This window comes from Melospiza georgiana, chromosome 7 (genome assembly GCF_028018845.1).
Source record: "Melospiza georgiana isolate bMelGeo1 chromosome 7, bMelGeo1.pri, whole genome shotgun sequence".
In the NCBI taxonomy this organism is placed as follows: Eukaryota; Metazoa; Chordata; class Aves; order Passeriformes; family Passerellidae; genus Melospiza; species Melospiza georgiana.
The window spans coordinates 16,608,352-16,633,791 of NC_080436.1; the positions used below are offsets into that span (position 1 = coordinate 16,608,352).

At 40.9% G+C, this 25,440-nt stretch overlaps 1 protein-coding gene across 18 annotated transcripts in view; it reads right to left on the reverse strand.

Moving 5' to 3' along the window:
* ABI2 (abl interactor 2) overlaps nucleotides 1-24,223 on the reverse strand; it is a 65,020-nt gene extending 40,797 nt beyond the window's left edge. For all 18 annotated transcript variants that reach the window (XM_058027697.1, XM_058027696.1, XM_058027699.1 and 15 more), the window contains exon 1: nucleotides 24,022-24,223. In XM_058027697.1, the coding sequence (XP_057883680.1) occupies nucleotides 24,022-24,138 (117 nt within the window). In that variant the 5' untranslated portion in view covers nucleotides 24,139-24,223. The remainder of the gene's footprint in view (nucleotides 1-24,021) is intronic.
* Between the last annotated feature and the right edge of the window lie 1,217 nt (nucleotides 24,224-25,440).

The following is a 25,440-nucleotide window of genomic DNA, read 5'->3' on the forward strand; positions in this document are numbered from 1 at the left end:
CAACAATAAAGAAGTTAGAAAAGAAGTTAGATCCCCGGATCTCATGTAAGAACTCATGACTTTTAACCAGCTGAGTAGTATGTCTTGTACACAAAAGAGCTTAAACTCAGCTTAAGGACTCCCAAATGAAGATACACCAAGCTCTTCACCTCTATTCTCACATTGCTGCCTTGTAAATACACTTTCCTCCCCTCTCCCTGCTCACACCCCCAGCTCAGCCTGCACACTCCCCTGCAGCAGCCACACTCCACAGCCATTCAAACCACTTCTCAATGGCAATAATAAAAATGACCAGAAGCTGGCCTGTTTGGCTCTGCAGCTGCTGCCAATCTATTTATAGAAGCAGAAAATGCTGATTTCCATTAGTACACTGTATATCCAGAGGAGCTGAGCATAATCCAGCAAACACAGTGCTTTTTCATTAATAGGCTACGTGTTTGAGAACAAAAGGAAAACTACCTGTAACTTTAAATATCATGAGCCTCTGCTATGGTTTTTCTGCTTATGCAGAATGAAGAAGCACAAATATGAATCCATGATCAGATCTAGTCCTTCCAGGGATGTAACCTACTAGCTAAATTCAAGTCACCCCCAGTTCCAACCAACAAGGAACTGACTTCTCAAATGCAAAACACATTAAAGATCTCACAAAATGATACTCTAAACTACTTTGGAACTGTTATTAGCACCAAAACCCATTTGATTGGTGTGTCTAATTCATGTATTTAACTGATCACAACTGGTTTTTGCAGAACCTGAAAATCTCTGAGGCAAACTCCACTCGCATTTGGCACAGCAAAACTAAAGTTTGAATTTTCTTCCTGTGAAGAATCTGTTCAAATTAAAATGACTATTTGAACCTACTACTGTCAATCCATTTCAAAAGAAGAAAAATAATTAGGGACAGCATTTAAAAAAAATCATGTTTACCCTGAAAACTTTCCAGCGCTGGCAACTTCAATGACTCACAGCAATAGTAAAAACTCTAGAATACTTACAGAAAAATCTTAAGTTCCCCTGTGGAAATATAACAATAAATGTCAGTTGAATTGTAACTTGAAATGATAAGTAGTGTTTAGCATGAAATCCATCTTTTAATTTGATAAGTAGATTTCCAGAGATGGTATCTTATCATACGTTCCTATGTAACAAGATCCCTATTTAAACTCCACATGGACACCAAATTACATTGCTTGCAAATGCTGCCATGCTCACTGAGTGTGCAACTATGTAAATAAAGGGATTTCTGCTAATAAGATAATGGTTTCAAGTTATCAGTAAACAAAATTCAAACATAATCCTCAGCAGTCTAAGTTCTGATACTCCTGATCTTCCTAACACAAAAATACCAGTCAGTATGCTTCACATGAGACTGTAAGGCAGACAAAAAGTTGTATCAACATCCATACCTATCAAAATTCTCTAGAGAAAGAAAAAAATATCAAACTGATAAGACTCTACAGTAATTTCAGTAACCTATGGAATACTGTTTCTGTGAAGAATATCAAAAACAAGAGAAACGTGTTCTATGTTCTTTATAACAAAAAACCTTTTTCCTGTGGATACTTAAGCATATTAACCAGAGTCCTCAAAGCCCTTCAGTTCTCAGAAACATTGTGTTCAGCATGATCAAGCACTGATAGCAAGTGTTTTCACTGCCCTGACCTAAATGAAATGGCATGAAGCAGACCTTGGAGTATCTCTCCATTTCGGTTTTTAAGTATCTTTAGCATTCACACACAAAATTATGCATGCCTATGAAAAAATACAGGCTCATAACATCTATCCACACACAATTCTTAGAAAAGCAATCCTTCCAGCCATTAGATCAGTTTGATCTGTATTTTTAAAATGGATAATAAAGTTAAGAAATCAAAGCTATTGTTTGACAGACAAGTCTTCTGAAACACTGCCAGCATAGGGACCCTCTCATTCCTAGACCTAACATACCCATTCCATTGTCTATGCAGGGCCACATGGCAGACTACGTACCTGACCTAGTTCTGACTAACTTTAGAAACAAATGCTTGTTCTAAACTCCAGCCACTTGCATTATCTTCCCTGACATGCAAAATTGCAAATACTACCTGTAATAAAACTATGTAGTTGCCACAAAGAAAAAGCAAAGCAACTCAGTGAATTATGGGCTGAGCAACTGTCATGGTACTATGGAGACTCAGTATCCCCTTCCATCAGCAGTACCTGTCACAGGAAATGTCCCCAACACCGAGTGCACACTCCATCTGCTGTAGTGAATTAGACCAGGAGGCACATCCCCAATGAAAATCATCTGATCCATAAACCAAATTATAAGTTTTGACTCATCCAAACCACTGCATAGCCAGAGAAATGCAAGGAAAGATACAATCAAGAATAAGGAGGGAAGAACTATCCAGAGTTGCTGAGCTTGATAGAAAAGGAACAAGTGCTGGAACATCACTGCAGTCCTTCCAGTCCTCCACTGCCTATAGTTTTTCTTCACCCGAACTGTGTCTCTACCTCAAACTTGTAGCTTTGACTTCTCACACAATGTTAAAATACTTGAGTTTCACAGCTGGATCATCTTCACAGCCTTAAACAGAAATATTTAGATCATGTGTTCTGTGCCCATGTTATGGAATTTCCAGGCAAGAGCTTGGCATTTATTCTGCTTATCATTTTTCTCCACACAATGCACACATCAGGTGTTCATGTGAGTCACAAGGCAGCATCCTTTTCTCCTGCTCTCAGCAGCAAGAGCACCATTTTGACTCACCACAGAGCTCATCTGATGCTCCTGCCAGCCACACATGGACTGGGGACAGGGTCAGCTCCTACAGGGAGCGGCTCCCCCGCTGCAGCAGGAAGTGTTTCCCCTTGCACCCGGACACAGCAGCAGCCACGGCTCTGCCCAGCTCTCCCCTGGAGCGTTTTCCATTTGTGGGAGGCACCCGGTACTGAAACAGTTACTTTGTCTCCACCAGAAAACAAAACAAGCATCAGCTACACGGAAATGCTTCACAGGATGAATGCAGCCTGAGAGCTGCAGCACACACTACAGTGACTGTACAAACTGGGGATTTTAGATAGCAGGAGATCAAAGTCACTCAAGTCAGCTACAAATGCACAGACTTCACAGGCAGTCAGAAAAGCCATGTCTTACATACACAAGGCAACAGTGTCAGCTTGCTTTCAGACACTGGAGAATTATTAACAGTTTCCACTTCCACATGCCAGTCCAACAATGGACACTAAATCTAACAGCTCAGGAACGATCATAAATGTTCTGCTCAAAAATACTGCTCATTTTTTATTAGATTGTATAAACCAAATTGCTAGCATTAGAAATTGCACGGAATTCAACCTGCAGTAAATGTAAATATGGCTACCTTTCATGTCAGGATGCAGAGCCCAGGCATTACTACTTCTTCCCAGTCTGGAAGTTCCATATACACTATCTGCACAATTACACTACCAGATTTGAATAAGAAATAGCCTGGACTGCTGACTCTATAAAATATCCTTTTACTTTAGGAATTAAATGTCTCAATGTTTATTCTCTTGCCTAAGAAAACACCAAATTTTATACAATAGAAAACAGATGACAAAGAAGAAACAAATACTGAGTGGGGCAGATGAGAAAATAAAACATGCAGTAAGGTATCCAAAATGAGAAAACTATTTGGCTGTATGATTGGCAAAAGGAATTCTTACATGTATATAGAGCATAAAATGCAGGGCTAGAAAGAAACAAAGAATTTAAGGCATTCTCCCACCCTAAGAGTGATCAGCCAAATCCTAGTGATAAGGTCTGTTATGTCCCTGTAAAGAAGAACCTGAATAATTTTGTGTTGGATTTTAGCTGACTAGAGATTGAAAAAGTACAAGGCTGTGGCTAATTCCGAGTCCTGCACCTGCAAGATAGCAGCATGTCCTTGGGCCTAGCTGGAGTATGATAACAAATAGTGAAAGAGACATGAGAAAAGAGAGATGTAACCCCTGAAGAATGGAGAAGAGCTGGTGTTGTGGTGTGGCCAATGGATGGTGTAAATTGCAGAATATTCATGAGCTTATTACTTGCTGTCTAAGTGTCTGATGCTCTCTTCAATAAACGCAACTTGCTGATGACTCAAATTGAGCCCCGAGTGCTCCCTGCACCCGAAAAATAGCTCATCCCCAACAAATAGCTCATTCTGCAACAGTTCTGTACAGAAAAACAGCTACTGATGGAAAAATTCTACAAAGAAAAAAAATTATGGGAGGCAACATGAACTCTACAGTAAGATTTACAAAACATCAATCCAACTAGGTAAAACTAGATAAAAGAAAAAATGCTACCAAACGCTCAAAATGCTACCAAATTAGAAGATTTCAAAATAGCAACACATTAAGAAAAATACATATCCTATGAACTGGAAAGAGCTCATAAAGACAGGTCTGAAAGTGGTGCATGAAAGGAAACATTAAAAGCTGACATTTTAGTTGGCTATTGTAGCTAGGTTTCTTTCCTGCTACAATAAAAAAAAATAAATTGTTCTTTATCCAGTAGTCATGATCAACTTGGAAGTTCACAATTCTGCAGCTGGGCTAACAAGACTTATACAAATTCTACTGGATGAGCCAAAAACTGTGATTCTTATTACAGAACACTGACACAAGTGGTTGACTTTAATATCAATATGACTACAACAAAAAAATCTTCCAAGATTAATAATTAATGTTGAATTGAAAGGGGGTGAAAAAATAGCTTTTCATTCCTGAGGCTACTGTCATTCACATCTTTTAGCAAACAGAGTTCTGAATAGAAAAAAAAAATCTCAATTCATACTCAAATCAATTCCTCAAGGGATTTGTGCACAGGATTTATGCAGTAATATTTAGGCATAAAGGTGGAAGCTGGGGTTGAAAAGTGTGGTTGAAGAGTGAGGTTGAAGTGAGAGGAAGTGAGGTTGAACAGACTAACTACACAAAAATATATCCAGAGTACACTAATTGGTTCCCCAATATATGGAGTATCTCTTGCTATTGTTCAAAACAGTAGCATTTAGTGAAACACAGTCACATATGTGATGAAAAAGTAATGGTAAAATTTTAAAAAGACAGAAGATTTGTTTCATTTAATCCATGTAACAGTTATTTCTTTTGATTACTGTTGAGACAAACCCAAGCTGGCATTTGTCTTACGACCAGCCAGCAAAACCCCTCAGGTTTCTGCTGAGGTTGCATCAGCTTCAAGAAGCCTCAAGAACAAAAGCTGCATGCTAGAGTTCAACAAGCTTCCATTATTCAGTACAAAATGTGCCCAACTGTGATACTGACAAAGCACACTTCAGTTTTCCTGTGAAAAATAGATTGAACTCTTATATCATCCTTTTAATTGTTGCTGAATTCCTTGAAGTTACTGAAAGCCTCATACATAATTATTTTGCACACTTTTATTCAACTGCACAGATGGCATTTGCTCAGCCCATCCAAGTGCTTTCTGAGGTCCTTCCGTGAACTACAAAAAATGATTGAGAAGAAAAGTGAGCATCATTAATCCAATAATTAAGTCAAAATCATGCCAAAAACTTACATAACTGTCAGTGAAAAATACAGTAGTTTTCTGTTTTAACAAACTGGCTCATTAAATACTTGCTAAAGAATATCCCTGACTCCTCTTTCACTGCCGGAACTGCTCATTCCCAGGACAGAAAACATGCACTCACCAATTCCTATGGAGCTGGTCTCCAACACACAGGAGAAACAGGCACAAAGAAGCAGATGCAATCACTGACATGCTAGAACAGGAGGAAATGAGCTCTCCCTGAGTTTCAGAAAAAACTAAGGGCCATAGATCTCTAAGGCACTAATTTCTGTGGCACCAGAAAAACCTCAGATTTCCCTTCTGGATGCAGAACAATCCATGTGTTCTATTAGCACACAGGAAAACTCAGTCTACCTGCTCTTTAACATAACCAAAATTGCACAGTACCTGGAGCTGGGAGTAGAATTTTTCTGTTCCTGTCAATTTTTATAGCATCATCTCTCTACTATTCATCTCCAGGTGCAAAGATCTGTCTCTGTGTAATTGCTTATTCATGATTATATAATGAATATATATATATAATTATTTCTGTTGTTATTTTAGAAAGACAAAAGGCTGGCTTCATCGCTTGATTACCCTACTCAAATGTATACACTTACCTTTTAAAATTAAGAAGGGCTCATGGTCATTGCCCATTTACACATACTCTGCACACTAAATGTTATGAATTAATCAAATGTTAGGTAACATAAGCAAACAACATTTTGGACACAAATGGGAAATACTTCTCCCCACATACCCTGCCACAAACCCACTTGTAAATTCTGACAGCTTTCTGTTGTTCTGCATTCAAAAGAAAACATGAGCAGCAAAGCACACTGAGACCATGAGCACAGGAAGCAAAAAGATCATTGAGACAGGTAATGTGGTCTACAAATTAGTAGCAATGGTAGCTCTAGAGTTTGGAGATGGAATATCTTTTTTCACAATAATTTTAGCATGACCTTACCTGAACATTAACTATAATTAAAGTAATCTGCTTGAAAACTCTTTGTCACATCCGTGAAGAAAGGAGCAGAGCATGTCAAGTCTCCTAGTGACACAACTCTTTTTTTATTAATGAACTGCTCTCAGAAGTGACAAGACACAGTCTAAGAATCAGCACTAAATGGAACTTCGGTTGTGGATGGACCATCCAGGCAAAGACAGGATAGTCAGGCACCCAAACCATCCCATTTTATCAGTATCTGTCAAGCTGAAAGGTAAGTACCATTCTCCACAACTGTATCCAAAGGCTCTGCTCAACATCTACATGAAAGCAATTAACTTACTGCTCACACAAAGTGCATTTAAAATTTAAACACCTTTAAGTGTGAACATACTGAAGTAAACTCTTCTCTTTACAGATGATAATGGGATTAGGACTATTCTCACAGCACTGTGAATTCTGTATGTCCTACATTTAGTAAAACACATCATCTTTTGATCAGAGATCACACAGTAACCAACAAAGCTGTTGATTACACACAAAAAAAATTAAAATTACACAAAAATTACACACAAACCTAAAGCTGTGTAAGGAACACTGGCATTTAGGCCAAACACAATCATTACAGAATATACCAGGTTCAGAATTAAGAATGCATCAAAACCATCACTCGATTTTATAATTCAAACAACATTCATAGAGCAAGTAATAAATGTGGTATTTTAAAAAGCATTTTCCAAACACAAGGTTACTTGCATTCATCTTATTACACTAATATTAATATCATATAAATAAAGTTATTCCCATTTTTAACAAATTATTTATAATTATAATTTATCTTTATTTATCTGCATACTAATAACAAGTATGCTACCTAAAGAATATACTCTTACCATTCATACTCCAGTAAAGCCTCTGACATCAAGTTATTCTGCTTTCCAAACTATTAAAAAACTGTAATGATTCACTAAATGTCACTAGAAGTTCTTAATTACAAGTGCAACTGCCTAACTTTTAAGCTATCTTAAACCCAGTATCAATAATCTGCTGCAGTCTCTACAAGGTCATTTGCATTAAATTGCAGTCTTTTGTTTTCACTGCCATAAATTTATTTGATGTTTTCAGTTCTGTGCTGAGCCTCAAAATGTAGGTTTGATTAACAGCTAGGAAAGCTACCTTTCAAAGAAATACACACAGAACCTAACCTCCTAAAATGACAAGTTGCCTTCTAAAATACATACTGCAATCAAGGCCGCCAGTGAGGGTAAAAGTAGCTCACTGGTTTGAGATCTATGACAGCAGTATCAGTCTACTCTAACCAAGAGAAAAACACAGCAAACGGGAGCTGTGGACAAGCACAGCTTCCCTGGCATCTAATCACCTGCACCACTGTTTCCATACTGCCTGCATCACTGCAACAAATCTCTCATCTGTTTCCCTTAGCCATCACCAGAATCAAACTTTGTATTTAATTCCATACATTCACAAGCACGGCAGATCAGTTTTCACACACAAATGTCCTGCTCTCATCAGACCTCACAAGTTCCTGTTCCTTGAGAACAGAACCAAAGTCATGTTTATGCAAAAATAACAGGGCATGATGTATTCACACAAACCTACTAGACAAGGTTATAAAAAACTTTTCCAAGGCAGCAGTACCACAGTTTAAAATGATGCATCCCAAATTGTATCACAAGAACAGCATGCTGGCATCCCAAGGCATTTCCATCTAAAATACAGTTAATACGTAGCTGTGTTACTGGCCACTCATCACTGCTGCACAGCATTAGACTTTGCTCTTGCTCCAGAGAAGGCAGCAGTGGGGGAGCCCACTCCCCTGCTCATTCTGGGACACCAGAGGAGGTTTCAGCCCCCTCTGGTAGCGCTTCTGCAATAACACAGCTGAGAGAAGTGGCTCGTTTTCCAGTTCCTGCAACAACATAATTATTGTTGGAGTTCCAGAGCCAAGGGCAATTTTGGCTTTAATAGCAACACAGTATCAATACATTTGTGGCCATAAGAGGCTAGGCCAATACAAGTGCACTGAATTAAGAACCTCAGAAACAGCAAAGACCCACAGGCTTAATTCTATTATCTCACACACCTACTGTTCTATAATTCTTCATTCACCAAGGATGCTTTAGTATGCAGAGGTTTCACTGAATTTAGGAGTCAAAATTATTGATAAACTCAAATTTAATTTTACAGTTACTTAGTAAAAATAAATCAAGTGGTAGCATTTGCAAAAATTACTTCATATGCAAAGTGGCTTCCACAAGTAAAAACTACAGTCATATAGTAATTACATTCTGCTGTACAAAAAATGCTTTTGCACAAATTGTTTTCTCCACTATCAATATTAGATTAACAGACTTTTATCTCTGTCTCTTGAAATCTGACAAAATCTATCATTTCTTAGAAAGGGTATCTATTTCAGCTTTACAAAATATTATCCAGTCAGAGGGGTTTATGTAACAACTGAGTTATTTCCCAATCCTGCCAGTTTCTTTCTTCCACTATAAATTCTCAATTGAATTCATTACATAGCAGTGATTGAGGTCAACTAATGGCTTTGATTTAGAATCACAAACAGAGTGATCTGTGGCAGCAGAAGCAGATTCTGCTTCCAAGTGTCCACTGCCAGACATCACAAGCTCCTAGCAAGGAAAGCTAAGTAGGACACACAGCCACATCCTCCTCCATCACAGCTCACACCCTAACGCTCCCCTCCAAGCAGCCAGGGAGCTGCAGGACACCTGGAATTGGCAGGGTGTAACTGCAGCACGGGCGGGAAGATGCACACCCCATTGGGCCAGCAGCTCCCGAGGGAGGCTGCCAGGTGTGCAGATCACACCCACAGCAGTTACCACAGCAACACGGAGCTCCGGCACCATCCCACTCCCTCAGGCACTCAAAAACACTGAGGAGCTCAAGGAACGCACGCTGCCGCAAAGCCTTTCCTCCTGTCCACAGCAAAGGCAGCCCTGCTATCCTCAGAATTCTTCCCACATCACTGCCCTAACTAATACAAGTCTTTCAGTGGCTATTCACTTTTCTCTACCTCCTCACACGAGCAAGCCCCAAAATTTTACCACGCTGGAAGGAATACTTTGACTACCTTTGGTAACTATGGCTTAAAAAAGCTTGAAGAGAAGTAAAGAAGCATAGCTATCAGGCAACATGAGTATGCCTTCCAAAGACAGCACATAGAGGGTTAAAACTAAAGGGGGGCAGCAATTTGCATAGTCACTCTTCATTTTCTAGGAAATAAAGATATTTGGGTTACACAGATCCCTTCACAATGATCAGTTAACCTTAAATTTGAAATTATTCTTACTTGGCAATTTTAAAAGCTGCCACCAATTCAGACATAATGAAAGAATGGAACTGTCTTCAGATCCATGCTGCCACCGTAAATGCCGGCCAGAAGGAGAGCAGAAGCAAGCACCAACAGGCTGGTTTGTTCTTGATATCCATGTTCATCCTTCTGAAAGCTGGCCTGTCGTACAACCCACCTGCTGAAGGTGGTGGCAACACTCAATGATACCCAGTCATAACTGACCCAGGATAGAGATGAACTGAACAAACCACCACGAAGAAGTGAAAGAAAGTTAGTGAAAGTTCACTCTGAAATCTGAAAATCAAAACCAGTGCCTTCTTATTAAGTAGATTTGTTCCCCACATGTCCTGAGAGAAGCATCTGCTCATTTTTCTGGCAAAGAATGTTTTTACAACCTTTTGCTCCTGTTACCATAGCACTGGACAAAATACAATATTGGCAGAGTGAGAATGGGATTCTGACTTCTTATGCAGAGACAGCCAAGCCCAGATCTCTGTTCTGCACTTACTAGAAAACTTTTCAGAAATATAAAAGTCACCTCCTCAACTGAGGAGTCCCAATCTGATTCCCAAGGGTAAACTGCTAGAAATCAAAATTTTCCAGAGCACTTCTTATTCATGCTTGTAAGAGTTGTCAACAAATAAAAAAATCTTAAGGTTACAGGAGGTTTTTAATTTCGACTAGACTCAAACTTTGCTACGCTGTTACAATTTAAGAATCTCAGAAAATAAGCAGAAGAAAACCCTTTTCTGCAAGCACTGTAAGTAGCAATTATTCTTTTTCCTAGCTTAACAAGCAGTTTTGGTCCATTTACTGCAAAATTATAAGTAAACCTTCTGTCAATTGCTATGTAGCTCAAGAACAGCAAGCCAAGTTGCTATATTCAACCTGCAGTATGTAACTTAACAGCACAGCATCAAATGTTCTGTAATTATTTTCAGCAAGATCTCTATTTTACACACTCATTTTCTAAGCATGACCTACATTCCCATCAAGAGCAATACTTCTTACCCAAAGAGAGACTGTTTCATGCAAGTGGTAACTTAGTTTCTAAAAACAATATACAGCCATTTTACATGTATAAAGGGATGTGCATTTGATTTTCCATGTTAACTATACTGCACCTGTAACACAGTAACCTCCATCCAATTTAAATACTTCTTTCTGCAAATTACCAAGTTACTTTTTTAAGAATTAACAAGTATCACACTGAGTTATCAAAAGCAATATGCTTGATAACCAAATCCAACTTTGGCAAAGTTTTTCTCCACATACAATAATTCTAAGATTCCCCAGACTTGAAACAAAGCAATGCAGGTCACTGAGCCATTTCAGAATTTCTCTTTAACAATATGGAAAGTTTTCTGTCTGGTAAAGAAAGGACAGGACTTGAAACACAAACTACCAGGAATAAGGGTTTTCTTGCTTAACTATAATGGCCCATCATTCAGAACATCAACAGGATGAGCTTAAAGAGACCATATTTTTTTGAAAATTCCTTCAGAACAATGTCAGAATTTCATACAGTAAATGCTTAAATCTGCTGTCTTAAAACAAAGCTCTAGCACTACCTAATAGCCCATGGACCCCCTGGCAGAAGCTCTGTAAATTCTGTAAGGTCTTTTTATGCCTCCACACAAAGAAAGTAGATGATGGACCAAATACATTCTTTGAATTTAAAGCATTTAATAAACTTAAATGAATACAACAAACCCCATGAGAATGACTGCAGTACCAAACAAGAGCTTCTATTTCTAAAATGTTTGAGTTCCTTTGTTCTAACATTTTGATGTCAGCTGAAGACAACAAACTATAACTCATGTGAAAAACACACAAAATTACACATGAGGACATTCTGAAAAACAAAACTCCAGCAATATCCCAGTGAACATCCAGGAGAAAATCTCCATGCAGGATGTTGTAGAGGCAGCAGCTATGGACATAGTTCTACCAGAACACCTTCAAAAAATCAATCAAGTTACTTGGGATCCAAGAGAAGACAGCTCTGTAAACCTGGAAGCAATTCTAAAATGAAAAATAAGCGCCACATACAATGGTACAAGAAGTTCTACAAAGTCTGTCCTGAAAAAGGTAGTTACCATAAGAGCTTCAGAAAAGGACAGAGGAATAAATCAGACAAACACTCTCAGAGTAGTAGAGCATCTGCAATGCTCCAAATTTCACAGCTGCCCACCTCTGCACACATATTAATGATGTTCCATACCTCAGCTTCCTCTAAAGCACTTCAATAACAAAACAATAAAAAAAAAAAAAAATCTGCAGGTACTATCTTATTTTACCAAAACAGGTGAAATTTTTTTCTTCTTTTCTGTGTTTATCTAATGTGAGCTAGATTTTCAGCAGGCCCTTTAAGGTTTGTTCATATACTGATTTCAGCACTTACTGGTGCTGTTCTGCCCAAGATCTTCATAAAGATCCCTCAGACAATCTTGTATCAGACAGGGTGAATTTCTTTAAGAGCAATTAAACACCTTTTTTTCCCCGTATTTATAGAATTTTGACTATTTTCAATACGTACAGATTGGTAAGCATTCATGTTGGACAGAGAAGACACCATCAGTCACAGACATCTCAGCAGAAGATAAAAATGTACTGCAATTTTTACCCTACAACAGACATATCCAGACTAGCCCAGTAAAACTTAAGACCAGGATTTTCATTAAGTAAATTAATACACTATCCTCGTCAGCTAACAAAATAACTAATAATGATTTTTTCAAAATGAAACAGTTTAAAAAGTCAATTTTTTCAAACAATTTTTAAAGAAAAGTCACATACAGACTATGGTTGTCTCAAATAGGGGAAACCCTTCCTGCTATACAACCTAAATTCAGTGACAAATATTTCAGGAAGGAGTCATTTTAATCCCAGAGTTAAGGATTCTCATGCTGTTCCCCACATAGGCCAATTCCATCATCTCTACCCAGAGCAGGAGCAGCCCCAAGAGCTCCAGGCGCTGAACCAGAGCTGTGCCCCCGAGGGCTGCACGTGCTGCAGGGCCAGCACACACCCCCTGCACTGCACTGCACTGGAGCAGCTGCCACAGCACACAGGGCACACAGCATCACCTGGGCCGCCACACTGCAGCAATGAGAACTCCCAGCATGGAGGTGTAAGTGACACTGCAGACTGGTGAGAGAACATCAGACTCCTCTCACAGCAGTTTCGTGCTCCAATAGAGGATATGAAGAATCCCCATGACTGTGTTTACTTTCACCATAATTATGACACAGGCTGAGTCTCAATCTTCACTTATTCACCAAATTGTAATGTTATTCTTCTGACAACTCTGAGCAATTTGTTGTCACAAAAATAGAAATGTCAAAGAAGTGAAATGACAAAAATAAGAACATTTCAACTGCTGAATGCTTTTTCTATGTCATAAAAGATTCTCTTGCCTTGCATCTTTCTTTTTAATGTGAACTCATTTTCAAGTTGTCTCAACAGATTGTTACAACTATATATTCAGCAAGTTCTACTACCATCTGAAGGAAGGGCTGTCTCTACACCTTCATGAATTAAAAGTGTTGCATGAATGACCTGTTCATTTAACAAGACATGCCTAAATAACATCATCTCTCTACCCTTCCATCCAGCTATGGCAATAAATAAAACTGTCCTGAAGAATTTCACAACTTGAATCCTAGGTTTTAAGACAAAGAGGCACAGAGAAAACACAAATTTTCAAGCTGCTTTTCAGACAAGCAATTCTCTCCTCTTTCAAGAAGGATCTACCAACTGCATAACCTCAAATCCTCCACCTTTCTAGACACAAGAGTTGATTTTTTTTGTATCACTCATCATCTTCCAGCCATTTTACTGAACAATTTGTCCCTAAAAGTCAGGAAAAACCACTCATATTCCCCCTACAATCAGTCACAGAAAACCATGCAAGCAATTCTTGAAAGACTGTGTTCAGAGCCTTAAGGGCATATGGAATCCAGACCAAAATAAATTCCTTCCACTGTTTGCACACAAAAGCTGTACTTACCCTGATTTGTGAAGTACAAGATCTAGATATGACATCACATAAGAGCTGTGCTACTTAAAACCAACAGAATTAGGTATAAGAAGCTGCCTGCTCAAGGTGGGATCTGGTCTGTGCAGAGGCACTTACCTGTTTAGCACACACAAAGAAAAACAAGCTAAAAAAGAAGCTAAATGTAATAGAATCCAATACTCTGAGACTTTACCAGCAAATAAATCTCATTCTTCTCCGTGTCCTCAACAAAAGCTACAAGTAAAAAAAAAATATATAAGAAAATTTCAGGGAAAGTAAAACACATGGAAAATATTAACCTCAGCTCATCATAAGAAAACAAGGGAAAATCCCCTTCTCTTTGGAGAACTTTTAAGCACAGCCTTTACAGACACAAGTGGATTATTGGCAATGTATTCCCCACTTGTTCTTTAATGAAAAAATTCTTTCATATGTGCATAAGTGGTTAAATGAGCTATAACTCTGCATTAATTATCCAACTGGTGATTGAATGAGACAATTCATAAGAGCCTGTCTTGCATAAGGAGTACAACTTATAAACCATACTTTAATGAAGGGTCTCAAAATAGTACAAACATCTATAAGAAGCTCATCACACTAACAAGCTCGGTTTCCAAGGACCTGCATTTGGTGGACAGATGAGTATACAAATGAGAACAACAAAAAGTAGAGGCTTACCCCTCCCTCTTGCTCCAGTCATCAAAACTGCATGTATTTGTAGCACATATTGAATTACTGACTCCAATAAATGTAAAGACTGCATATATATTTAGAAAATACAAGATATACATTTTAAGCAAATTATAAAATGAGAATGATTTACAATAGTTCTACTAACTCATTCCATCAAGTGGTTATAGAAGTGTCCTCAGTTTGGAGATGATTTGAATTAATTATCACCACCAGACAAATGCAATAGCGATTCAGAGTCTACTGATAACTACCTACCTTCTATTATCCAAACTGATTCATTTGTACAGATGCATATAGAATCAAAGAATGACCTCCTTCTTTCAGAAATGGACTGCTCTTGTGACAGTGCATTCAGAATGTGAGAGAAATGCTTCAAAAGCAACACCCTCACTAATTGAGGCTGATTACACACTACTCTTTGATGCAGAGATTCTGCACGCTCAATCACTCTGCCCCTTCTGACACAGAGTCACTTCATGGACAGCACACCTCTAAGGACACAAACATCAATAGGCCTAAATCTTTGAGGCTAATTCCTGAGATCACTAACAGAGGAATAAAGTGAGAAAACTGAGTACATCAGAAAACACTGCAGACTGATTTATCATAAATAACAAATAAATGCACTGTCACAGTTTCATTCTTCTCTACAACTCCTTTCACTCCCAGTTCACTAGTTATTAGTCATGGTGGAAAAAGCCCATTAATTTTACTACCACCATTTCAGCACACACATAAAAAACCTTTAGCTCTCTTTCCCACAAATGAAATTTATCTAGATCTTATTAAATTGACATGAGTAACTCAACATATTAATTCCCTCTCCTTGAAAGGCAAATCCAACACCAATTTGTGCAAAAAGCATTTCAAAGGATCCAGGATATATCACATTCAGGATACAGAAACTACAATATTAAATAGAAGCAATATCCCCAATAATCCAGTGAAATGAATTACAGTGGACAGTGCAAAATACTTCATACAAGAGACATAAAACTCCATCATGGAATAAATGCAAGGCAAAGAATATGAAAGGAAAAGACAGAACTGCTTATATTCTCATTATTTATTTAAAATGTCTAGCCTTTCTAGAATACTATTAAATCTTAAGCCTTACCTCATAGCAATAATTTCATAGATTAAGTAGCATTACCTCTCAAACTTAATTTAGTATCCCTGTACTTTACCCAAGAAAAATGGGAAACCAGTGTACATAGTTCAGACTTTTCAAAATATTATTCCAATAATCCTATAATTCATTACTTTTCTGTCAAAACTAACCACTCCTTTTTTGAGCATCTGCTCATATTGGCATTTTTCAGCGTCTCTGAAGCCTGTCATCCACTCAGCCTGTTCTTTTTCTGTTAGCAATGTGGGGGATAAGAGGTTGACTTTTGTTTTTACTATTTCTCATCTCCTTGTGGCTAAATATTTTTGAGTTGTCCCTCCACAGACCCTCCATAGATAAATCTATGTTAGTTGATTCAAAAATAGCCATTTAATTTGGGATATTTAACATTTTTACATTTTCCACAAGCTGCAGCAGACCTGTGGTTTTTACCCAATTAAAAGCAGGTAGACAATAAACTTTTACAACCTGCAGCAAACACTCTGCCTTACATAGACAGCTATGAACAAGCTCCACTTCTCAAAACAATTTACAAAGTCGCTGTCTAGTTACAAAAATTGGAGTGAAGTACAAATCTGCAATGGCCAGCACTGCTCAAACTTACAGTATAGAAGGACACACTTCAAGATAATTGAGAATCTGCACTGTATATTGAGTGAACACATACTATTTAATGATTATTATTAAAGTGAATCAAGACAAATCAGTATGCTTTGAATTCATACACTACTCAGTAATAAATGGCTTTGTACATTTTGTTTGTCAGACACACTAGAAGTTTGTGTTTGAACAGAGATGAGAAATAGTGTTTCAGCTAAGCTGGGATATTCCTGTCTGGCAAAAGCAGCAGTGTCAAGAAGAGACTTTGTTGCAGGAGACAGACTGCAGCAAATCAAGCACTGACTGTGCTTTTGAAGGCCCCACATCACCCACAGGTTCCGTGCACCAACCCTCTGTGTTGAACAGGTGTCAGCCCCACTGCTCACAGCTTTCACTGGGGGCCACACAAACAACACCTCACCTTTGCACCACAACACTGCTGCTGCACAAATTCAAAATAACCACAATCGATAGCTGGGATCTTGAACTTCTCACCTTAACCTGTCCATCTAACAGCTCACTGCCTCGGTCATTCCCTCCTCCTCCTCCCTCACTTGACACTCGCCCCATCCCTGAGCAAAGCAATAGCCCTGCTCTTGTCAGCAGGAAATTCACAACCAAGTTACAGAATATCCTAAGAAAAACATTTGCATTTACTTAGAAGAGCTTTTAAGAAAAAAAAAATAGTAAATTTATGAGTTGGCACAAAGCTAGCTTTGGCTGTGTGTTATAACCAACACAGACAGGCTACTAAAACCCCAGACCAAGTAATATTTGTTCCTCACCCTGCATTTCACTGAGCATAAAACAACTTCATCAAGGCAACACTACACCAATAATAATAAGGCAAGTGCTTATTATACTTCAAACTGAAACACCATTAAGAATACATATTACAATGGCATCTACTGGGAAGTGAGCTACAGGAAAATGGAATAGCACATATAGAGTCTATACTTCAGAGCACATAAATTTAAATTTGACAGAGCAACTTAGTTGTTGCACCTGAGAAACAGAAAATTAAGACTTCTCACTGAAATATATACAACTCACTTGCAAAAACATATTAGCTCATTCAATTCAAGAAAGAATTGCCAACCTAACTAGTGAGAGCCCTGAGAAGAGGAAATGCTCCTAAATTCAGTGTGCTGTGATGAGGTTTCATCTATTGACATGGAGTTTTGCTTCATGAAGCAGCCCAATGACTGAAGTTCCTGGCAGGGACATCCAACAAAATTTACAAAATTTAGATTAGTAAGCAAGAGGTCAATTTCAGGTGTGCAATTAAGTGTGAAAACAGCATTTGAAACAAAATTTTAAAAAAGAAAAAAGGCCAGCAGCCTCTAGACATAGACCCTACTGAATAAATCTGCTGCAAATATGGTATTTAAATCAATGTTTTTCGTCAAGAAAATATTCTGCTGAACACTACAGGGAACATTTTACTGGCTTAAAGCACTGACTGGAGACGCTCTTGCCTTACATAGGCACCACTTCCTGCCTCAGCACTTAGCCACAAAGATTAATAACTACAAACTCAAGTAAAACACAAGCAATGGACAATAAATTTCAGAGAGCTGATTAACTGTAGGATGCAGAAGCTTTCTACTCTGAATTAGAATTCTTGATCAATATAATTCAGTAACCACAGTCTGAAAATAAACTATAGAAGGGAACAACTAGAATGCCACTTGCAACCAACATTTTGTGTTACAACATTTATATTAGCAACTTGCATATTTACAAATTTTATTTTCATACCTACACATACAGTATTACCACCAGCAACTCCAATTACCACTAATAAAATGGCTCATGCTGTTTTCATATCTACTCAACAGAGGATCAATCCAGCACTTCCTGACCTCCAGGTTGAACTTGTGGCACTAATAAATGCATTAAATTAGGTTTCCTGGCAAAACACAGCACAGGTGATGAAAAAGGAAAGTAGATTGGTTGAGTGATGAATTCAACAGCTTTGCCAGCTTCACTGACTCACTTAAAGGAAACATGTTCTAGTTAATCCTCACTGAAGCTCCCAAAGCTAAGGAGCCAGTTCAGTGGTAGCCAGGAGGCTGCAGGAGCAGCCTCTGGGAGAGGAGATCAGGAGCTGCCCCCACATCCCCAGAGGCAGCTCCAAGAGGGCCCCAGCACTGGCAAAAGCCAGTCAGCCATGCTGGGGGCACCTCTGTGCCAAGGCATCTACCAAGGGGTAAAGACCACCGTGAGGCAGCTGGGAGAGGAGAGAGAAACGTGTGAAAGACACAGCCCTGCACACAGCAAGGTCAGAGAAGGAGGAAGGGGAGGTGTTTCCAGGCACTGAAGTGGAGATTGCCTGCAGCCCAGGGCAGGGCGGGTGGATATTCTCTGAAAGAAGCTGCAGCCTGTGCAGAGCCCTCAGAAGCAGCTTCTGGCAGGAGCCACAGCCTATGGAGAGAAGTCCATGCAGGAGCAGGCTTTGGGCAGAACAGTGCCTGTGGGCACCCACAGGAGCAGTCTGTGTCTGCAGGACTGGATGCTCTTGGGAAGAACCCACGCTGGAGCAATGCATGAAGAACTGCAGTCCATGGGAAGGACCTGGGATTTGTGTTCCAAAGTGTTTTGGAGCACTTTGTGAAGGACTGTACCCCACTGGAGGATGGCCATGTTGGAGCAGGAGGAAGACTGTGAGGAGGAAAGAGCAGCAGAGACAAGTGATAGGAATGAACTAAAGCATCCCCCATTCCCTGTTCCCCTGCATCGCTGGAGAAGGAGTGCGAGAGTTAGAAAAGGAGTGAAATTGAACCTGGCAAGGGAGGGCTGGGGGAAGGTGGGTTTAGTTTTGACTCTATTTCTCACTGTCCTACTCTATTTTTAATTGGCAGTAAATTAAATTAATACTCCCCGAGCTGAGAGTGGATTGCCCATGACAGCAATTTGTCAGTGACCTCCCTGTCCTTAACTCAACCCATGAACTGGGAATTATTTTTTTTCCTTACTTTCTCCTGTTGCTCAGCTGAGGACTGAGAGTAAGAGAACAGCTTGGTGGGCACCTGGCTGACTTTCAAGCTTAATCCACCAGTGCACATTCAAATTTAAAATCCCATGGTTTTCATGAAGTCCTACCATAGGCTGATGGACAAGATACAGCCATGGATATACCCATGCAATATTCACTGAACTTAGGAGTGAGACATTATAGCACATTGCCCACGTAGCCATTACTACTCTTTCACAGGTTTTGTAGAGTTTCAACTTGTTATCATCTTCCTGAACTTCGGGACTAATACTCACTGGAGCTGATCAATATCCACTTTCATGCCTGCAGAACAAGTGTTCCATCAGAGCTAAGATTAATCACCCCTTCACTGAAGCTGGATTACAGAATAAACAAGCTTAGGGAACAGAAAGAGCAAAACCAACTTTCCTCTGACACTCACACTTCTGAAAACTAAATAGATTTTACAAATCTAACTCAGTCACCTCTGTTAAGGTGATACACATCTTCAGTAAATTGAAGAGTGATCATTCTTGAACTTGTTTACAAACCATATTTCCTGCAATTCCCTGTACAATTACACAAGTTATATCCTGGTACCAGCCATTAAGAGCAACTCCATGGCAATCTGCCATTACTAAAGCCATAACCATTAAGTGGCTGTTTGTAAGGACCACCATTCCTGTCATTAAAAACTAATATGATAAGAGATGCCTCATTCTCTTGTCCAGCCTACTGAAGATGCTTCCAAATCTACAGCCACTTGGGTTTGCTTATGAGATCTAAGTAAAAACAACAGAAATGTGGAAAGCAACTATGAAATTCACTGATCTATGGACTGTAGTAAAATTACCAAGAAACAAGTAGTTTTCACCTTTATGTCTAATTAAATAAAGCTTTCTGCAGGAATGAAAGCAGGTTATTTCTAGTAATCAGCAGGATGGATTGATTACTAAGAACAAGAATAAAAATATTCTTTCTACACTACCCCTCACAAACACCACAAGACTGTTTCTGTATATAAAATGTCAAGAGTGATGGCAACATGAAGACTATGAAAGGGAGGAAAATCAGAAGCTCCCTCTTCCTTTTCAGTCTCTAGAGCTGACAAGTAAAGCATAATAATATTGAATAACCAAAAAAATACTGAGCCTTTTAGAAGAACCCAGCCAACACAGCTGGATCAGAGAAATCAGAGGTTCCTTCTGAAGGCTGGGCAGAGGACAGGCTTGGCTTTTCACTCAGTTCTGCATGCTGTGGTGGAGGGACCTCCCCCCACCTCGAATCCCTGCACACCAGACACTTAGAGGTTGAAATGTCTCCACCTGGGAATTTTTTCTGACCCTTTCAACAAAGAGTTACAGACACAAGCATTCAGTTACTCTAGGAAGCTCCATGCACTGCACAAAACAAAAAGCTGATTTTTGAAAAGATCAGTGATAATGAGAAACAAACAAAATATTATTTCAGAATAGACTTATACAGGACAAGCTCAAAGAAACTTAACAGGGCAAGCCAGTGTAGGAATTTATGTCAGTAACAAGATGTGCAAGTCACATAACTGTATGGTCTTGTTACTTGTACTACCATAAGTAGAAATTTTCTTTATGATACTCCTGAACAAAATTAAGCAGGAATAGGAAAACTTTGTAAACACAACACTGCCCAATATAAATATTATCTGATTTTAGGGAAACAGATAAATCATTGTAGACTGCAAATACCAAGTACATCAAAAATCAAATTTTATAGAATTACTCTGTTGCATGCTTAGACTGCAACAGGGGACACAGCACTAGTACACAAAGCATTGAACAGCCCATATAAAATTTAACCTGTGACTGACATTGTGTCAGATACCACACAAACACCCTCCTAAACAAAAAGCTTTTCTTCCCCTTCTCTTTAAGAAGCAGCATGACATAAAAAACCTGTATGATTTCTCCAAGTCATTAGAAGAATAAGATGTTTTTGACACAAAGAAACTTTTTTTCCCCAAAAAGCACTTTTCTTTCACTCCTGCAGGCCCACTTACTATGTATTTGCGGTATTTCCTATAATTTTCCACAAAATTTAAAGCTGATGTTTTCTGATACACTACCATATCACAGACTCAAGGGAAGGATAACATTTTATGTAACATTCCCTGTTGCTAAAGTCATCGAGCTACATATCAATCATAATTTGGATAAACACTGACAAAATTTTTAAGAATAGATTTTTCATTTCATAAGCAGAAGTCAAATGAGTTGCAATTGCCACAGCTCTACTACTATGAACTAGCAATTTCCTCATGTATGAGATTGCATTTTAATTATTTTGAAGCTGCAATTATGTTGCTGGGTAGGGGGGAAGAGAAAAAACCCATTTGCTTTAGCACTGCATTTCAAATTCTGATACACTGGCCTGCGCCTCACTGCCTTTTGCAACAGTTTCTGCACTGGACAATCAAACTTCAAAGCAGCAACTGGCACAGAAAGGGAGTGGCCTGGCTACTGAAATAGATAAGACAGGCCAATGAAGGGCCTTCAATGTCCCATCACCACAGCACCTACCATCCTGCAGATAAACTTCAGGTCTCAGCCACATTCTGAGCCTCCCCTAGATCTCAAGATTATCCACAACAAATCTTCTGTCAGCAGTGAAATACTACAGGATTACAGTAGAATTAGTTCATCTTCATTACATGACTTTCTGGATGATTACTCTTCCATACTCTTCAGAGCATTTATAAACCCATCTTCCCCCAAAAATTCAAGGCTACTATTTCAAAAGTAATTTGGACTTCATTCAGACATAACAACTTTGGAATAATAAATATTATTAGAAGCAAAACCACAAATATCCAATTGACCAACAGTTACTCCCATTAATCCCTTCCTGTAGAGCAGAAAAAGTCTGCTCTTTACAGAGATCTGGTGCAGCAGGGTTCGTGGCTGTGGCACGGTGAGGGTGGGGCGAGCTGGCTGACAGATTTGTTACCAGGACACTCACACCACCAAATCCAGAATGCCCTCACCCTGAACCTCTTCTCCACAGCAAACCCACCCTGTCCCGTCTCAGAGCATTCCAGAAGCCAGAGCCTTCTGCCTGGCTGATGTCTCCATTCCCCACGTCCTTAAAAATGTAAGCATGTTGATGGTGTGACCCATACTGCACCTCACAGTCAATGCTCACAACACAACTTCGTTCTTTCATTGCCACCTCCCCCCTAAAGCTCTGTGCTGCCATGATGCCTGGATAAATTGCCAGTCTGGATATTGCTGTGTGGTGGTCAGAATCCATCAGGCTGACCAAGAGTGCCTCGTTCTTTTCCTGCATTCACCATCTGTCTGTATCCATCTCCTGTGATCCCAGACTGTCCTTATGGACTCTCTGCTGTCTGGGGCAATAACCATCTTTTTTTTCGTTCTCTATTTGCACAAAACAGCAGGGAGTCCCCTTCTGCAGTTTTCATTAAGACACTAAAAGTGGATCTGTTCTGTAGAGATTTGCAAACTTTGATTTATACAAGGAATAAAAAAAAAAAGTCAAAGGAAAAAAACCCAACTACATGCAGTTCTTCCTATCTGGTTCTGCTTTCCAATACTCCTCTCCCATATTCCAGAAAAATCACTTCTCAAAAAAGCAGAAATTTAAACACACACATGTCAGGTCATAACTGTAAGATTTCAACACGTCTCTTAAAAACCCCAAGTCATGCTAATTCAACATCAGAAGTATCATTACATAATAAAATACATCTATATCATTTTACTGTAATTGACCTGTTTTGTAAATGACCCAAAATATGCAAAGTCTTCTCTCTAAAGGACAGCTGGTCATTCAGCAATTCAAAAGAAACAGCGAGAGCTTTTTTACAGGGACATTCTAAGTATTCTCTGTCTCTGGTTAAATAGTCTCTCCCATTTTCACTGACAGAACAGTCTCAGCACAGATCTCATCGCTAGCTGCCCTCTGAAAGCACACAAGCACTCTGCCCTTCGGGGACTGAATTCAAAAACAATTCTGGGACACTTTGGAATTCTCGCAATACTGACACCACAAATCCACATCATCCCCCCTACCTTTCTCTCCCGCACACTCAGACATGTCGTAGGGTATCTTCTTGTGTTTGAGGGCAAAGTTTTCATTTGGCCCTATTATCACTATCAAACTAAACTGAGAATATTTTGCCCTTCTTTCCACTAGAAAGAGAAATAAAAAAAGCAGAGCCCTAACACCAGCCTGGCTTTAGAGCAACCACCGCAAAAACCACACTATGCGGTAGCACTTGCACTTCATCTCCCTAATTCTGTACCAGCTCTACTACATCACGCTTCCATCCTGCACCTACCCCTTGGTAGCTGCCCTTCCTATGGAATTCCAGAGTCCTGCTCGAGCAGGGAAATACAAACGGGCAGACATAACTCTACTGAAGCCTGTGTCATTCTGCTCTAAATTAACAGGCACCAACACTGTATTTGCAGGAGTCAGCCGTGCCCTCGGTTTATCACATCACCTCGGCAGCAAAGCAGATCAGAATCTGCGGAGGGGACGAAAAGGGGGGACAGGGACACGATCGGAATAAACATTCACTCACAAAGTGGAAGGAATTCAATTTAGGAATCAATTCCACATTTAAGCGCCTCGTCACGCCGGGGTAGCTCACGCTGGAGGTGAAGCAGCTTTCCCCCCCCAGCCCGGGCTGCAGCAGCCGCGGGCCCGGCGAGCGGGGCAGCCCCGCGGGCCCGGCCGTGAGGGCGCGCCCTGCCCGCCCCGGCGCACCTGGATGTAGTTGGTCTCGCAGTACTCGGCCACCCGCTCCAGGTTCGTGTAGCTGTCGAACAGGGCCCGGCGCCCCCCCGGGATCTCCTCCTCCAGCAGCATCTGCAGCTCCGCCATCTTCACATCCTCTCACCGACCGACCGACTCACCGACGGACAGACAGACAGACCGACCGTGCGTCCCTCACCCCCGCCCGCTCCGCGCGCTCCCCCCGCCCCCCCGGGCTCCGCGCCCGCCGCCCGGGCCCGGCCTCGCGCCGCGCGCACGGAGCGCGCGCCAGACCCCCACCGCGGCGGGGGCGGGGCGCGGCCGCGCGCCGCCTCCTGCGCATGCGCCGCCCCGCGCGGCCCCCCGCGCGCCCACTTCCGCGCCGGCCGCGCGCGGGGGGCGTTTCCGGCGGGAGCGGGGGCAGGGCGCGCGGCCCGCGGGCGGCCCCGGTGCCGCTGTCCGGGAAACAACAAATAACTACGGGAGTGCGCCTTTCGGCCAGGCTTGGTTTCCTTCGAAATCGTTCTGCCTTCATTCACTCGCCCTGCAGTGTGAGAAGGGGCTGCGGCCGCCTCTCCCCATAGCCCTGGGGGCTCCGAGCGCCGTGTGACCCTCCTGCTCCTGGGCGGCCGCTGAGCGGCTCCTGGGATCGCCGCAGGAAGAGCAAAACGTGTCCTCTGTGGGGATCCTCTCTGAAAAGCCGCTGTTCTACAGGGGCGTGAGGAAGGGTGAACTCCCAGCCGTGCCAAAAAACCGCATAATGAAGGGTCAGCAGAAACAGAGGATGGACAGCCTCGTGGCTGAGGCTGCACTGGGGCCATTAGTCAGGTCTGATCGGTCAGTTCCCGGCTTCAACACTGATTTCCTTTATGTCCCAGGGAAGTCACTCCAGGATTGTGATGAAAATGCCCACCCTTCGAGGAGCGTGCAAGGTTTTCCCACTCAATTCCTCCACCTGAACCTAGAAGTAGCCCTTCTCCCACAAAAAAACCCCATCCAACCAGCCCTCTGGGCAGAAGTGTCCCAGCTTTCTGCGGGGGGGGGCTCATGTGTCCCTTTGGAACGAGCCGCAGCTGTGATCACTCGCTGCCGTTCCCGCGGGGCTGCACAGAGCTCCCGCTGCCCGTGCGTGCAGCCCAGCCTGGCGCTCCCCAGCGCTCACGGTACGGACTCCAGGTAGCTGGGCAGAGAACATCCCGCGTTGCAGACCTGCCAGCAGCCTGCTCCTACAGGAACCGCTGTTCTCTGCCTTTGCTTGCTGTTGCAAAGGCATCCAGCTAGATACGCCTGACTTCTAGAATTGCAAACACCTGGCGGGGTCAGGCAACAAACTAGTAGTCTTTGGGGCCAATCCTTGGAAATTTCTTGCCTTAAAAGAAAAGTAAGAAAGAAATCCCTGCCCTGAAGGTCATTTCTTCTTAGCTTGCTTAA